Source organism: Urocitellus parryii, chromosome 1, assembly GCF_045843805.1.
Source record: "Urocitellus parryii isolate mUroPar1 chromosome 1, mUroPar1.hap1, whole genome shotgun sequence".
Lineage (NCBI taxonomy): Eukaryota > Metazoa > Chordata > Mammalia > Rodentia > Sciuridae > Urocitellus > Urocitellus parryii.
The window spans coordinates 36,435,922-36,451,694 of record NC_135531.1 but is presented as its reverse complement, the minus strand read 5'-3'; the positions used below and the strand labels follow the sequence as shown (position 1 = coordinate 36,451,694).

General features: G+C 36.7%; 1 protein-coding gene across 6 annotated transcripts in view; it reads right to left on the bottom strand.

Moving 5' to 3' along the window:
* Positions 1-7,601: 7,601 nt before the first annotated feature.
* Znf131 (zinc finger protein 131) overlaps positions 7,602-15,773 on the bottom strand; it is a 30,159-nt gene continuing 21,987 nt past the window's right edge. For all 6 annotated transcript variants that reach the window (XM_026393611.2, XM_026393614.2, XM_026393613.2 and 3 more), the window contains 2 exons: positions 10,592-10,722; positions 7,602-9,444 (listed from right to left, as the gene is read on the bottom strand). In XM_026393611.2, the coding sequence (XP_026249396.2) occupies positions 8,758-9,444; positions 10,592-10,722 (818 nt within the window). In that variant the 3' untranslated portion in view covers positions 7,602-8,757. The remainder of the gene's footprint in view (positions 9,445-10,591; positions 10,723-15,773) is intronic.

The following is a 15,773-nucleotide window of genomic DNA, read 5'->3' as shown; positions in this document are numbered from 1 at the left end:
GAGGAGAAAAATAACCTGTCCAAAATTCTTTTATGGTAGAAATTGAGGGATATACAAAGATGATGATGATGATGGCGGCTACTTGTTAGGCACTGTTTTACAAAAATCAGTTCATTAGGTACCCACAATATCTATGATTTAGGTTCTGTTATTACCATCCTGTTTTGACAGATGAGGAAACTGAGGCCTAAAGAGGTCATATGACTTGCTCAAGGTCACACAGCTGTAGAATGCTGGTGCAGGGACAGAAACCCAGGTCATGTGACTCTAGAGATGGTCCTCATCCTTGCTACATATCTCTGCTACCTCTCTGTGTGATGATTACAGGGGTCAGGAACAGGCAGGGCAAGGAATAAAACCTTGGACAGCTCCATGCACTGGCCATTGGTAGGAAAACCAAAAGAACTTTAAACAATTGCTTCCTTGGTTTATGACAATAATTATGTAGGATAAGTATTCTCTATGAGAAATATTTGTTTTTAAGGAAAAGACAAGAGTTATTTTTAAAAGAATAATCTTTAAAATAGTACATGCCCATTTTCTTTATAAAGGCAATAAAATACAATGCAAAATATTGCATTTTTAAAAAGACATGGAATACCCCTTGAATCCTACAACATGACAATACACAGGATAAAATTCTATAGGGAAATTGCCTAGAAACCAAGAACCTCAAAAAATCCCAATTTGATGTCGTCTCTGTGCACTGGCTTTCACATAATGCCCACAAAAAAACAAGGAAAAACTAAAACTGCATTAGAAATCATGTCTCCTGAAGTCAATTTGCCAGACCTGGTTTCAGGATCCTGCCCCTGCATGTTTACCTTTTCTGCTACATTCTAGGTAATGACTTCAGATCTATTTTCTGTTTCACTAATTCTCCCTAAAGCTGTTTAACCTCTATGTTACCTTTATAAACCTTGAGAATGCAACTATAACTAACAAACCCAGAGGTGGGAGTATGAATGGGCCAGTTTCAGCATTTTCACAGGTTGGGATAATTGATAGTTTAAAATGGAATCGCTTATTTACAACTAGTGTTTACTAAAATCCTTTTTCCTTAACTTTACAGGAACCTTTTAGGAACTAATATTTCCTGTGATGAAGAAACATTTATCTGAAGTTTATTCTGCTTTCTTTCTTCTTTCTATTAAATTCTAGCAAAATTAAACAGAAAGAATTAAAACTAGCAATGGTAGTCCTGTTTGTAAAATCAGTCTCTCTCTCTCTCTCTCTCTCTCTCTCTCTCTCTCTCTCTCTCTCTCTCTCTCTCTCATGTGTGTGTGTGTGAGTGTGAGTGTGTGTGTGTGTGTGAGTGTGTGTGTGTAGATAGATATCTGGAATGACATCCATCTAATGTTAATAATAGTTATTTCTGATTAATGGATTTTGTGTGCTTTTTTAAACTTACTTATTCTAAACTAAGTAATTCTTTTACTTTAGAAGGTCTAATTTAACAACAACAAAAGGAAAATGAAAAAAAGGTTGCAAAATTTAGTGACTTGAGTGAGGGGCCACTACCTCTCCCTCTGCCACTCAGCTTAAATTCTATTGATATTCTGAGTATTTTTGTTTGTTGTTTTTGTGGTACTAAAGTGTGAATCCAGGGATGCTTTATTTCTGAGCTACATCAGTCCCCAGTCCTTTTAATTTTTTTTGTTTTGAGACAAGGTCTCACTAAATTGCAGAGTCTGGCCTTGAACTTGTGATCCTCCTGCCTCAGCCTCTGAGTCCCTGTGATTACAGTTGTGCAACACCATGCCCAGCTCTCCAAACTTTTCTTGAATGTGAAGTCATGTATAGCAATGACTGTGAAAGTTTCTTGTGAATGGCGTTTGGTTATTATTTTCAACTGGACAACGAAGAACAGCTGAAGCCTCTAGGTCCATTGATACTTAACAAAGTTACCTATTATTTTTTTAATCAAATTACTTTCATTTGAAAAAAGCACTATTTCACTTAGATTAAGGTTCTAAACCTGTATTAGTTTCTGTATTATTTCCTAGTAGTATCTGAAGTCATATGTGACTTAGATAACTATTGTTTCACATAACACGATTATTCTTCTAATACAGCTGATCTACCAGGCCTCTAAACCAGAGTGAGTAATCAACTGTTTTCCTAAGTGAACTCAATTCATACCTGCCTCTTGGAAAGTATTGGTTAACATTTTGTGTCTAAAGTATATTTGAGTTACCCAGAAGAAGCAAAAGTATACCTGGTTAATTAGTCTGGTTTGGGGGGTTCTTTGTGTTTTATTGTTCTCTAGCATTTCATCTTTGTGGCATTTTCATTTCAAACATAAAAACATTTAGCTACTGAGAATAAGTAGAATATTCTTGTTTGATACTAAAAAACCTAAAACTCTGAGGCTGGGGTTGTGGCTCAGTGGTAGAGTACCCACCTATCACATGGGAGGCACTGGGTTTGATCCTCAGCACCATATAAAAACAAAGAAACAAACAAATAAATAAGGGTATTGTGTTCATTTACAACTAAAAAAAATTACAAAAAAAAAATACAACCTAAAACTTATCTCAGTCCAGCCATCACAGAGGCTAACTTAAACAATAGGTAACAAAGAAAATGTTTCTATAACAACACCTGGCTGATTTATGAAAAGAAGAGGCCCCCAGAAAGGTCCATTCCAGGGCTGGGAATATAGGCCAGTTGGTAGAATGCTTGCCTAGTGTGCACAAGGCCCTCAGGTTTATCTCCAACACCACAAAAATCAAAACGGTTCTACTGGCCAGTCCATTGAACTTCCTTGAGGTGCCCTCTGTTCGTTCTCCCAGTGTAGTCTCAGGACTAACAGCATCAGTATTACTTGGAAACTTGTTAGAAATGCATATTCCAGGGCCCTAACCCAGAACAACAAAATCAGCAGGTATGAGTATGGGGTCCAGCAAGGTATTTACAAGATTCTGATAATCTGCTAAAGTTGGAGAACTGTGGAGAGACAAGAATCCGTGAGAAGGACACCAGGTTTGTTCCAAGAGGATGGGTGTGTGTGTGTGTAGGGGGGGGGGTGCTATTGTCCTCCCAAAGAAGACCAACTTGGGAAAGTCAGATACATGAATGGGCGTTTTTAGGGAGAGAAAGGAGGTGCAGAGTGAGAGTGGGCAGGAAGGCTGAGCAGGGTCTTTATCATATAGGGAGTGTGCTCCCCTGCCCCTTGGCCAGAACATCAAAGTCAACCTTCACCTTCAGGTGCTTGTTTCTGTAAGTCTTTAGACGAATGCATTACTTTTCTGCAAGGTAAGCATCATCTTACACATTCTCATATAATGGAAAAGTCACCAGATGTTCTGGATTCTATAAATCTGAGCAAAAATTCTTTAGCAGTTAACATCTTAATAATTTAGGCACTGTTTTTGAGTTTACAATGACATGGAAAGAGAGGGGTAATAACTCTGCAAAGGACAATTCACAAAAGTGGCTCTGTTACATGTGTTGCCTCAGGGAAGAGAGGTATTAAAAGATGATATGCTGCATTTATCTTGCCATCTTTCCTCATCTCTTATCTCCTCCACTCCCAATCCCATCAAGGGCTGGTATAGATTCCAAAAAGAAAGTGGACGTCTATCTTATGTGTTATGATTTGAATCTGAAGTTCCTCTAAAATTTGTGTATTTAACCAAGGCTTGGTTGCCAGTTTGTGGTGCTGTTGAGAGAGGGTGGGATCTTTGGGTACTGGGGCTCCATTGGAGGAAGTAGATCTGGGGGCAAGCCTCTGAAGGGTGTATTTTGTCCATTTGTTTCTCTGCCTCTTTTCCCTTCTCTCCTCCTGTTCCCGGCTGCTATGAAGTGAGCAGTTCTGCTCCACTACTTGCTCTCTGTCATGATGTTCTGCCTCACCAAAGGTCCAAAGTGAAAGGGTAAAGAGACCATGAACTGAAACTGAGCCAAAATAAATTCCTCCTTTAGGTTGATTTTCTCAGGTATTTTGTCACAGCAATGAATATCTAACACCCCATGCTTTATGCAATCCAATGTCAATTTCAAAGACCTCTCAGAGAGAATTCTATTTTGTATCAGGAGCATAGTCTGTAGTGTGGGGGTGGGGCATAAGGAGTCCAGCTAACCTCAGTTCAAATACTGGTTCCACTCTTACCTACTGTTTCTCATCCCCTTCCTTAAGTTCCTTCATTTATAAAATTTGAGAAAATAACAGTGACCTCATGGAGTAGTTGAGATAACTAAAAGTGTTTACTACATAATTCATAAATGAAGTTCTTTCATTTATAAAATTTGAGAAAATAACAAAGTGACCTCATGGAGTAGTTGAGATAACTAAAAGTGTACACTACATAATTCATAAATGATAGCTATAATGTTGAATGAAATAGTCACTGACTGGGAGTTTGTGGAGGTCTCCAGGAGTGGAGGACACCTCTAATCTGACCCTTCATTTTTTTTGACCACCTCACAGAGAAGAATTTAAGGACTGACAGTCCAAAGTAGAGAAAGAGATTTATTGTAGAAAGTACATGTTCAGAATGAGAATGTGGGCAATCTCAGATCCTTGTTCACCTATTCTGGGCTTTTAACATTTATAGAGGAATAGTAGTTAGGGGACCAAAATAGAGTGAAGTCAGGACCAGGTTACATACTTTTTGTGCTAATTTTCCTTGCACTTGCACATTGCTCTTGCACATTGCTCTTGCATGTTATAATCATGCATCTCCACCCACCTGGGGTATTAAATCTCTACCTAGGGTTGTGTGTCTTGCTATTATAATGAGACTAAGTCATTCTCAGTTACCAAAGTCTTTAATGGCACATTCTCTAAAGGAGTGGTTTGTCCAGATGCCTCATGGTTATCTTGTGGTTCTAGTACTTTCTCATCAGCTGGCAAGCCAAAGAGAAGTACACAGGGTACACTAGGTTACTTCTAAGTTGTTCTGCATTCCAATGGTGTACGGGGTGTTTCTCTTGAGATTCTGTTCTCTCTGTATCTCTAAATTCCTATCTCAAAGTTTTTCTTCCCCAGGCTACATTCTGGTAGAAATATCAAGGTAGGGATTACTTTAGTTGAATATTTATGTCATGTTAGGTTGTAAGAAAGACAAGGAGAAAAAGAATCAGTTTATCATGTTGTCCCACTTACTACGTCAATAAGGATTAATGGAAGAGTTTATAGGACACAGTAGAATTTCAAAATATCCTATTTAGTCTATACTTATGACATTATCTGCACTCATGGTTTTAAAGTAATATACTTCTAAGCCTCTAGCTTTAAAGATCTCATTAATGGTAATGAAAAAGTTTTGATAAGTTTTAATTGTTTCCCTTTGAATCCTTTATGACAAATTTAAGAGCTACAGGACAGCTCAGTGCATTACACATGAAAAAGATTTAGCCTGTCCCTCTCTGGATGTAATTAACACAACGGTTAGTGTTAATGATTTCAAAGCTCTATTTTCTCTAACAAATAAAATCAGGCTAAATTTTCAGTCACTGCTCTACCGCTGAGCCACAATCCCAACCCCAGTTTATGTTAATGAACTACTGGAAGGGAACCCCTAGGTAGCTTCAAGATGAGGATGGGTCAAAAGAAGAATCAATTTTGAGTAGAGGGCTGTAACTATCAGCTCCACTCTGATACCTCCAGAAGAGCCAAGGGGCTGGGAAGGTGCTCAGTAACCACCCACCAATGATCTAATCAGCCTAGATAATGAAAACTCACAAATTAATACATCATTGTATTGGGAAAGTGGCAAACCAGGAAAGAACAGAAAAACTCTGATCTCCTGCTTTGCACCCCCACTATACTTATGCATCTTGCCCATTTGATTGTTCCTGGATTTTTTTAAAAAAAGAAAACAGTGATTTAAGTATAGTGCTTTCCTTAGTTCTGAGTTGTTCTAAGGCATTATCAAACTTTGAGGGTTAAGGATTATGGGAACCCCAAATTGTAATTGGGTGAGCATGACTACTTGGTAGCTTGTTGACGCCATTTGTGGCTGTGCTTGAAGTGGGGACACTGGTGTGATACTGAGCATTTAACATTGGGTGTCTGCTTTCAATCTGGGTAGCCTCAGAATTGAATTGTTGGGCAACCAATTGGTGTCTGAGAATTGCTGTTCAAACCAGAGCGCAGAGATTGTTGCACACTCTACTGTTCAACTACCACAGTGCAGACTTAAAACGCCAGTAGAAATGAAGTAGTCAAACATCTTAGAGGGCTGGGGTTTTGTGGCTCAGTGGCAGAGCACTTGCCTCACACATGTAAGGCACTGGGTTCGATCCTCAGCACCATGTAAAAATAAACAAAATAAAGACTGAAAAAAAAAAAAAAGATTATGCTTTGCAAATTACTAAGTGCTACTCAACATAAGGCTTATAACCAGTGGTGATTTCATCTTAATTTCCCATGAAATCCACTGGCATTCTGAGCATACTAATAGCCTTATTATACCTTTTGGGAAAAGGAACAGTTATATTTGCCCCTCAAATCTGTCTTGAAAGCTTTGCCAACTATGAAAACTCAAATGATAATTTTAACACTTTGATGTACTTTTGCCCCTGATCTCTGCCTTAAAGTCAGAAAGAGGATTATATTTAAAAATAAACCTGTTTTATACCATGGCTCAAGGGCACAACATGAGTTATTTTTAGCCTTCAAAATTCACTAGATACTAGCTGGTAGACTAGTAGTTTCAGACTATCTCCTAAGGCTTTTTAAAAAAAAAAAGACAATTCAGGAACATGGACATCAAACACAAGCCTAAAATATTCAATGTGAAAAAACTATTATTGTATTTTCTAACTTCAAAAAAGCTTAGGTAAGTGTTGCAGTTGGTACTTAACTGCCAAACACTCACTTGAAAATTGTTCATATACTTTAAATTTTTTTTTGGTACCAGGGTTTGAACCCAGAGGCCCTTAACCAGTAAGCCACATCCCTGGCCTTTTGTAATTTTGTAAAAATATTCCTTTTTAAATATCTTTATTTTTTTGTTACTGAGGATGGAACCCAGTGCCTCATACGTGCAAGGAAAGAGCTCTACCACTGAGTCCCAGCCCCATCCCTGTATTTGTTTTAGAGACAAGGTCTCACTTAGTTACTTGTGGCCTCGCTAAATTGCCAAGTCTGGCTTTGAACTTGCAATCCTCCTGCCTTAGCCTCCCAAGCTGCTGGGATTATAGATCTTTAGATCTTAAAAAACACGACCTTTTTATTCCTGATACATCTAAATCTGTGACTTCTCCAACTGTATAAAGCCATTCTCTTCCACATGTTTATCATAAACGTGTTACTATTTAACATCAGGATTACCAAAAAGTTATTTGAATTGATCTTTAAAACTTAATAAGGCTCTACTCAAAAAATTCCACTTGCTGTTATGCTTACTATGTAAGAACTACAAAGAATACCAACTTCTGCCTTCTTTTTCTTGAGCCGACTTTTGAAGTTGGAGGTATGTGTTGAGAATTTTATCTCTCTGTTCATGAAAAAATCATGTTAATACAGATGCAGAAAGATGAGATGGTATCTCTGACCACATACCAACTTCCACACTGGTAATTGAAAAAAATAAGAAAGAGTCATGAACACATAATTTTAAAGTTTACTTTAAAAATGTAAATATCTCCCAATATTTAACAGGTAAAGAAAATAGCATATTGGTTTATTTTATGTAGTTGTTATATTTTATTTTCTAAGTAATACTGATTAAAAATATTTACACACCTACTTTTAAGTCCACAGTTTAGCACTCTTATTTGTATGGCTTTAAAAGTTATAGCACAAGATCTTTACATTAAGGATTGGGGGGAAAGATTCCATTCAAAACAAAGCCTGATATATTATATACATGTTTTTCTCTGTACTTTATTTTAAATACATTAATTTTTAAATGATGCTCATCTTTTTTTTTTTTTCATCTGTGGTAAAATACTAGTGCAACTTTTCATCAAAATAAAGTTTACCACAGATGTAAATGAACTCTCCCAATTGAAAATGGCCCTTCAGCTGCCATTAAATGAAATTTCTCAATCTAACTTAAATGAAAAAGAATTGGTAGTTGTCATCATAAGCAAAAATATGAAGTACTATAGCACTGTCTACATTGCTCCTTATAACACAAACTTTGAAAGAACCAGAGATGTTTTATAGAAAAGTCTAGTTGGTTTTAAAAAGGCACATGGGTGTTTTTTTGTTTGTTTGTTTGTTTTAACATTCTGGAAATTTTGCCACCACCACTCTTTCTGTTGCAGAGATGGCACCTGTGACTACTGGGGTAGACAAGAATGTTGTTCAAACTAAAGAAAGCCAGCCAAAATTTTAACTGCACAGTAACAACGCACTTTCTTCATGCAGCCTTGTTTCCTACATATTCAATTTTCTAACATGCATTAGAATACATAAACTTGTATTCTAATGATTTTACATTTGATTTTACAATATGGAAAAAATTTGAGGAAGGACATGACCCGGGGAAGAGAAAATGGTGATAAAGAACCCTTACTACAATGAAAATAGATACTTTCGTACCCAACTATATAATAAGAATATAATCCATTTAAGTTTTCAGAAATATACTTCTCAAAGCTCCCCTTCATTTATGAGAAAGATCCTCCTCTGTGGCATTACTGGGGTGAGGGGCATCAGTTTGTTTCGATAGAAACAGTTCAGCACAACAGGAAATAGTTTTTAACTTTGGTCCACTTGTCTGTCAGTTTAAGGACAGTCACACTGCCCATAACCAGTTCAAAAACCCAACGTGTAAATTAAAAAATATATTCGTTATTTCAATCTAAAACCGGCATAGCTGTTCTGTCATCATTCTCTGCCTTTTCAACTTGGGAATCCACTGCTGGTTTGGTCTTTAAACCCTCAGCACCTCTGTGATCTTCCCTGGCAGCCTCAGCAGCATCTGCTTGGTTAGGCTCTCTCTCCTCTTGGCTCATGATTTCAGGGGTCACGTGATCCAAGTCCGCTTCTAGAAGCTCAGTTTGTACTTCCACTGGCATCTGATTTACCCGTTCAACATGCAGCTCCTCTACGTGTACTTCAGTACCTTCTTCAGTCTGAATTCGACCCACTTCTAGATAACTGACTTGGACCTGCTCTGGAAGCTCACTCATGTGTGAATCATGCACTTGGCTGTCCTGAAGCAGATCTGGATGGACTTGTTCCACAGTCACTTGTGCTGAATCCACCTGGACCTGAAGTAATGGTAACACATGCACCTTCCCAACTTGTTCTATAATAGTCATTGATGTCACTGGTTCAGTTTGCACACGTGTTTCTACTGAAAGGACTTCTTCAGTTACTAGACGCTCTGAAATATTATGAGTATCACTGAGGTGCCTCCTTAATTCATTTCCTTGCATAAACCACAAGTCACATAAAGTACAATGGTTGGGTTTATCTCCAGTGTGTATTACCAAGTGATCTTTGAACTGGTCCCAGCTGTTAAACACACTGTTACACACCTGAAATAACCAAAAGATAGATGTTAACTGAAATATGGATTATTCTCTGTAATTTTAACATATATTGATAGTAAGTTGAAATATATCTTTTAAATATTTATTTTTTAGTTGTACACAATACCTTTATTTTTGTTTATTTATTTTTATGTGGTGCTGAGGATCGAACCCAGGGCCTCACACGTGCTAGGTGAGCCCTCTACCGCTGAGCCACAACCCCAGCCCAAGTAAGTTGAAATATTATGAATATGGTATCTAAAATAAAATCTTGTCCAAGCTATTTCATAATTTCTTAACCGGTTGACTTGGGTCTTTTAGCTGCTAACAACTTTAAATATTCTGGGAAATATTTCATATGGCCCTCATTGTTTAAGTCCCACATAAATTCTTGGAATATAAAGTAACCATATTATAATTTGTAGCATAATTTCAACACTTAAGAGACATAATCTTACTTTAAAAAAAAAAAAAACAACACTATTTTATCATGAAAGATGATGCAGCAGGTATAGCTGTTCTGCCTCCCCAGTCTCTCTCCCAAATTCAGACTGACTGCTCTTTGGCTAAGAATAACTTTAGTTTCACGCTACCTATTGTTTAGTACGTATTTTTTTAAAATTGGTATCAGTATCATCTAGGATTGAGTACTAAAACTATTTCTCCTTTTAAAATCAACACAGTGATGTTCTTTACTCTCATTCCTTTCCAAACTGTCAACTCTGTACCTTTGCTTGAGATTCTCAGATGCTCCTAAACTTACGAGTTATGTCCTGATAGATCTACTGTAAATGTTCTAAGTTGGAAATGCTTTAAGTTAAAAATGCTTTCAATATACTTAAACCTACTGACTATCACAGCTAAGCAACAAAGTACACTGTAGAGCATCAGCTGTTTCATTCTTGATCACTGACTGACTGGGACCTATGGTTCTCTGTTTCTGTCTAGCACCATGAGAGAGCATCCTATTACCTATTACTAGCTCAGGAAAAGATCAAAATTCACAGTATGACTTCCACTGACCTTTCACACTATTATAAAGTTAAAAAATCCCAAATTGAACTGTGGTAAGTCAGGGACTACTATCACCTTTCACTATTGAAGAATGCAAATACAAATTCATTTGTTAAGGACAGAATACACCCACACATACCTGGCATTCATACAGCTTCTTCCTTCCCTTTTTTGCCCCCACTCCAGTTTGGCATGCAGTGAGATGACATTTGAGAGTACTATTTCTAGCAAATCGTTCATGACAATTTGGACACTCAAAAGGTTTTTCACCTATTATAAGAGAAAAAAATATACCGACAATAAGAAAAACAGCAAATTTTAAGAGTCTGTTTTTTGCTTTTTGGTTACTTTTAATAGTACATTCTTAAAAGGGGAAATTCACAATTTATAATTCAGATATTTTACCACATCCAAGATTTCTCAGAAAATATGACTTAATGATGATTAATTTAATCTGAGCTCTGATCAAATTTGGATTAAAGTTTTGTACCATGTTTTTCATTTCTTGCATTATTTTCCTTAGATAAAAATCATGACCAATCTGTTATTTTAGGGAAATGCATCACTATTCTTTCCATAAGCATTTTTATACACTTACCTAGTAACAGATTATGTGCTAGATAATGAAGATAGAAAGATAAATACAATGTCCTTTAAAAAAACTTCCTGTCAAAGGCCAGGGTAAGTGAAATATGTGATAATAAATAAATACATTGCACCGGAAACTCCTTGCAGAAAACAGAGCCACAGGAAATGAATTGCAGCGGCACAAAAGAGGAGGGTAATTCTACCTGGAACGGAATGAAAGAAGGAATCAAGAAAATCTGCTCTAGGGAGAGGCCAGAAGTATAAAACAGCACAGTGGATGAGGATTAAGAAGGGAGAAACTGTTTCTCACAATGAGTGGAATGCCAATCAGAAAAGAACCCAGGACTCAGGAATACAAGTAGGATTGGAGTAGCTGTGGTAGGAAAGATTATGAATTCAGTTTTGAGTCTGTTCAGTTCAAGTTACTCAGAGCTGAGGGATGGCAGCCACTAGATAGTTGTATAAATAATTCTGGAGCCAAATAAGAGGGTGGACTGATATGTAGATTAGTGGTTATTTTCAGTGGTAATAAATACTTCCAGTATGGATAAATTTTCTCAGAGTATGTTGTATGATAACAAAATCAAGGAAAGGACTTAGTGAAACACGAAGTTAAAAAGGCAGATAGATGAGCTAGCAAAGAAAACAGAAATATAATTGCCAAGAAGCAGAAGGAATGAAAACTAAGGGAAATTATAGAAGTCAGTGGTAAACTGGGATCAGAAGCCAGATTTGTCTGGGATGAGGAGAGTTAGAGGCATGTTTGTGAAAACAATCAGTATAAAGACTCTCTCAAGAAAGCCTAGAAGAGGAAAGGTGGCTGGGAGAACAGATCACTATGAGGGTTCTTCAAGCCAGGAGAAACCACTGTTATTTGCTGTGAGAGAAGGAGTACTATAGTGATGATCTGGAATAATCACTGAAAGAGGAAACAAACACCAAACTATCTAACTGAAGATCTCAGACATGAATTATCTCTATCAGTACTCAGCAACCAGGGAGCAGGAGCAAATACCTAAAATGATTCCAAGACATAAGATTTTTAAGAGGAAGTGAGTTCTTCTAAGCAAGAAAATGTGGTTAGAGAGAAAAATTATGAGAAAAGTGAAGAAATTTGGAGAAAGGACAATACTTAGAGAACAAGACTAAAATTTTGGAGGTGGAGCTCCAGAAATGAGGTCCCAGATGAGACCTTCATACTTAAATATAAGGATTCATGCAGTCAAGTAACATTATTTCCTAAAAAACATACAGCTTTTGTACGATTTCCATGATAAAAAATTAATATAAGAAAGAATACCTATTTACCCGGAATTACTGTTGATACAGAAACCCCTTTTAATTCCAAAAATGTTGGGAGATACTGCTAAAAGAAATATTAAATTTTGTGGTTTTATTATAATTTTTCATTATCAATAAAACTTACAAGTATAAACTGGTAGAACCTCTTTTAAGGGCAATTTGATAATATTTGCCAAGATTTTAAATGCACATACTCATACTCCTGGCAGTTCTCCTCTTAAAAATTAAGTTACTTGAACACACACATAAAGATAAATGTACAAGAATGCTTATTGCAGCATAGTTTATAATAGCAAAGACCTAGCAAAAACCTAAGTGTTTATTAATAGGAGTAGTTAATTATGGTATAACTATACACTAAAGTATTGTGCATCCACAATTTAAAAAAATTAAGTATTCATAGATACAACGTTTCCCCCTCCCCCCCAAAAAACAAGATAAATGTCACTGCTATCACGGCATGCTATTTGTTTTCTCAAAAAGCAAGCATGTATGTGTATGGTTATTTGAAAATCCAAGGAATACACCTGGAAGGATAAATAAAGAAATGATAACAGTTGTTTCTTTCTTTCTTTGTAGCGCTAGGGATTGAACCCAAAGCCTGGCACATGCCTAAGAACACTCTCCACAACCAAACTATACCACCAGCCAGTAGTTTACTTCTGAAGAGATCTACTTAAGTAAAAAAGAGACTAACTTTTCACTGTATGCCACTTGAACTGTTTCTATTTTAAAATTTACTTTAATAAGCCCAGTAAAATATAGAAACAGCAACAGATTATTTCTATTTTAGATGTGTGGGTAGCTGCAGTTTTGAAAGTGCTTTCACCATTTTCATATTTGTCACAACCCTGGAAAGTAGGCGTTACAGTTTGAATCTGCTTATGTTCCCCAAAGGCTCATGTTTTGAAGGCCTGGTCCCTAACTAGTGGTGCTACTGGGAGGGTGTGGAACCTTTAGGACATAGGGCCTAGCTGAACAAAGTGGGTCACTGAAGGTGTGCTTTTGAAGTATATATTTTGTCCTCCAGTCTCCTTTTCTTCTTCCCTCCTATTCTCTCTTCTTCCAGGCTGCCATGAGGTGAGCAGTTTTGCTCCACCATGCTTCATCACAGCCCCAGAAACAAAAAAGTCACATGACCATGGACTAAAACCCCTGAAATTGTGGGCCAAAATAAATGATTCCTCCTTCAAGTTGATTTATCTCAGGTATATATTTTGTCACAGTAATGGAAAACTGTGGGAAGGTATTGTTATCCTTATTTACACTTCGAGAAATCTCAAAGTAAAGTGAACCAGTCAAGTTCATGCTTGCAAATATCAGAACTAGAGTTGGAACTGACTTATTTCTGGACCCACATTCTGATTCTATACTTTTCTCTCTTGGAAACTAGGAGTCCACTATTTAAAAACATGGCTAAAGGCCAGCTCTAGGTTGTCTTTCACACTGGTTATCCCTCAGGCATAGCTGTCAGTTGCTCTGGTTCTTCTTTAACACCTAAACTGCTTACCTGTTTTTTCTGTAATTTAATAACCCCCAATCATTTGGTCACCTAAATGAGAAAGCTAGGAAGCTCCCTCTCTAATACCACCCACCTCTGCCTCCCCACCACCTCACTGGTCACCAAATCCTATGGATTTTACCTACGTATTACTAAAATGTCCAACCCTTTTCCATTGTAGCTACCTTTACCAACTCCCCATTCTGGTTTACTTGAACAGATTCCTTATTAGAGTCAGTAGGTTTCACGCTGCTCCCATCTATCTTGCCAATCATCTAAACCAAATTTGATCAGATTGCTTTCTGACTTAAAACTCCTTTAAAATGACCCAGAATCTTCCAAGATAAAATCCAATCCTTCAGCATATGCACTACCTGCACTCCTAATGACTTGCTTCTACTTGTTTTTATGTCTGAATGTTTCATTTCCTTTGTCTGGAATGCCTGTTTCCAGGCTTCTTCTCTTGAGTCACCATAGGGTAACCCCCAGAAAGCCATCTTTGTCTCTTCCATCCCAAGCAACCCAGCATTTAGCTTATCAAACTGTCTGAATATTTTCCCCAATATAACTGAGCTCCTTGGATTCTAAGTCCATGATCTAGCAGAATGGGATCATTACTATAATAAATAAATTCAGAGTATGTGAATAGCTAAAACTTTGCAAATCAAGCCACAGATTATGGTACATACTTTAAGAATATACAAGAAACAAAAACATTAAACCAATAAAAATATTCAAAATATGAAAATGAGTTGGGGTGTATTATGTTTTGTGGCTGGGGACAGGATTGTCTCCATTTTTTGTACTTAGTTGGTTACAAGAAAAAATTTGTTGAAAGGGAAAAGTGATCATCCTTTATTAACAAACACAATTTTAAAATGCTTACTTATGCTCTTCTCAAATTCACTAAACCATCTATCACTTACCTACAACAATCTTGTCACTGATTACTAGCAAAGTAATTGAAGTTAAATGTCAAAACTGTTTATGTGCTAAAGTGATCGTCCAGTGGACATGTGGTCCTATATTTTCTAATTACTTAGTTACTTTAGATTAAGTTACTTTATCTCACATCATTTTGAAATCAAAGAAATACAACCTATATTCTGTGTAATCCAAAATAAAGAGTACATTTTAAAATTTCTAAAAGAGTTCATGTTGCCCTATTATCAAATATCATAGTCCTAAAAAATAATATAAAAAAGCAACTGGTCCTCTGCTGGTGTGCTGGAAGTCCCTATCAAAGTTCACTGGTTACATTCTAATGATTGTTTACTGTTCTGGTGGTATTTAATCCTTTTGCAAAATTAATCCACAGTTATCACATAAATGTTCAACAAGAGACCCAAAGAATAGATGAATATTTGTTTTGTTTTTGTTTTTTTGGTACCCTTTTGGAACTCAGGGACACTCAACCACTGAGCCACATTCCCAGCCCTATTTTGTATTTTATTTAGAGACAGGGTCTCACTGAGTTGCTTAGCACCTCAATGTTGCTGAGGCTGGCCTTGAATTTGCAATCCTCCTATCTCAGCCTCTCAATCCACTGGGATTATAGACGTGCACCACTGTGCCTAGCTGAATATATATATACATATATATGTGTGTATATATATATATATATACACACATACACACACACACATATATATGCATGTATTTTAAATATCAATTGAGCCGCCCAGCTTTGTTTCATTTATTTATTTATTTTTATGTGGTGCTGAGGATCGAACCCAGTGCCTCCTGCATGCAAGGCAAGCGTTTAACCACTGAGCTACAACCCCAACCCTGAATATTTGTCTTTTTAAGGACCAAAAAATCTTTATCAGTTTCTAAAGTGTACAAATCTGAAATCAGAATTTAATTTACATAAAAACTGTGTATTAATTACCCAAACTAGTCCCTTAAAACCTTTTAAATTCATACTGAG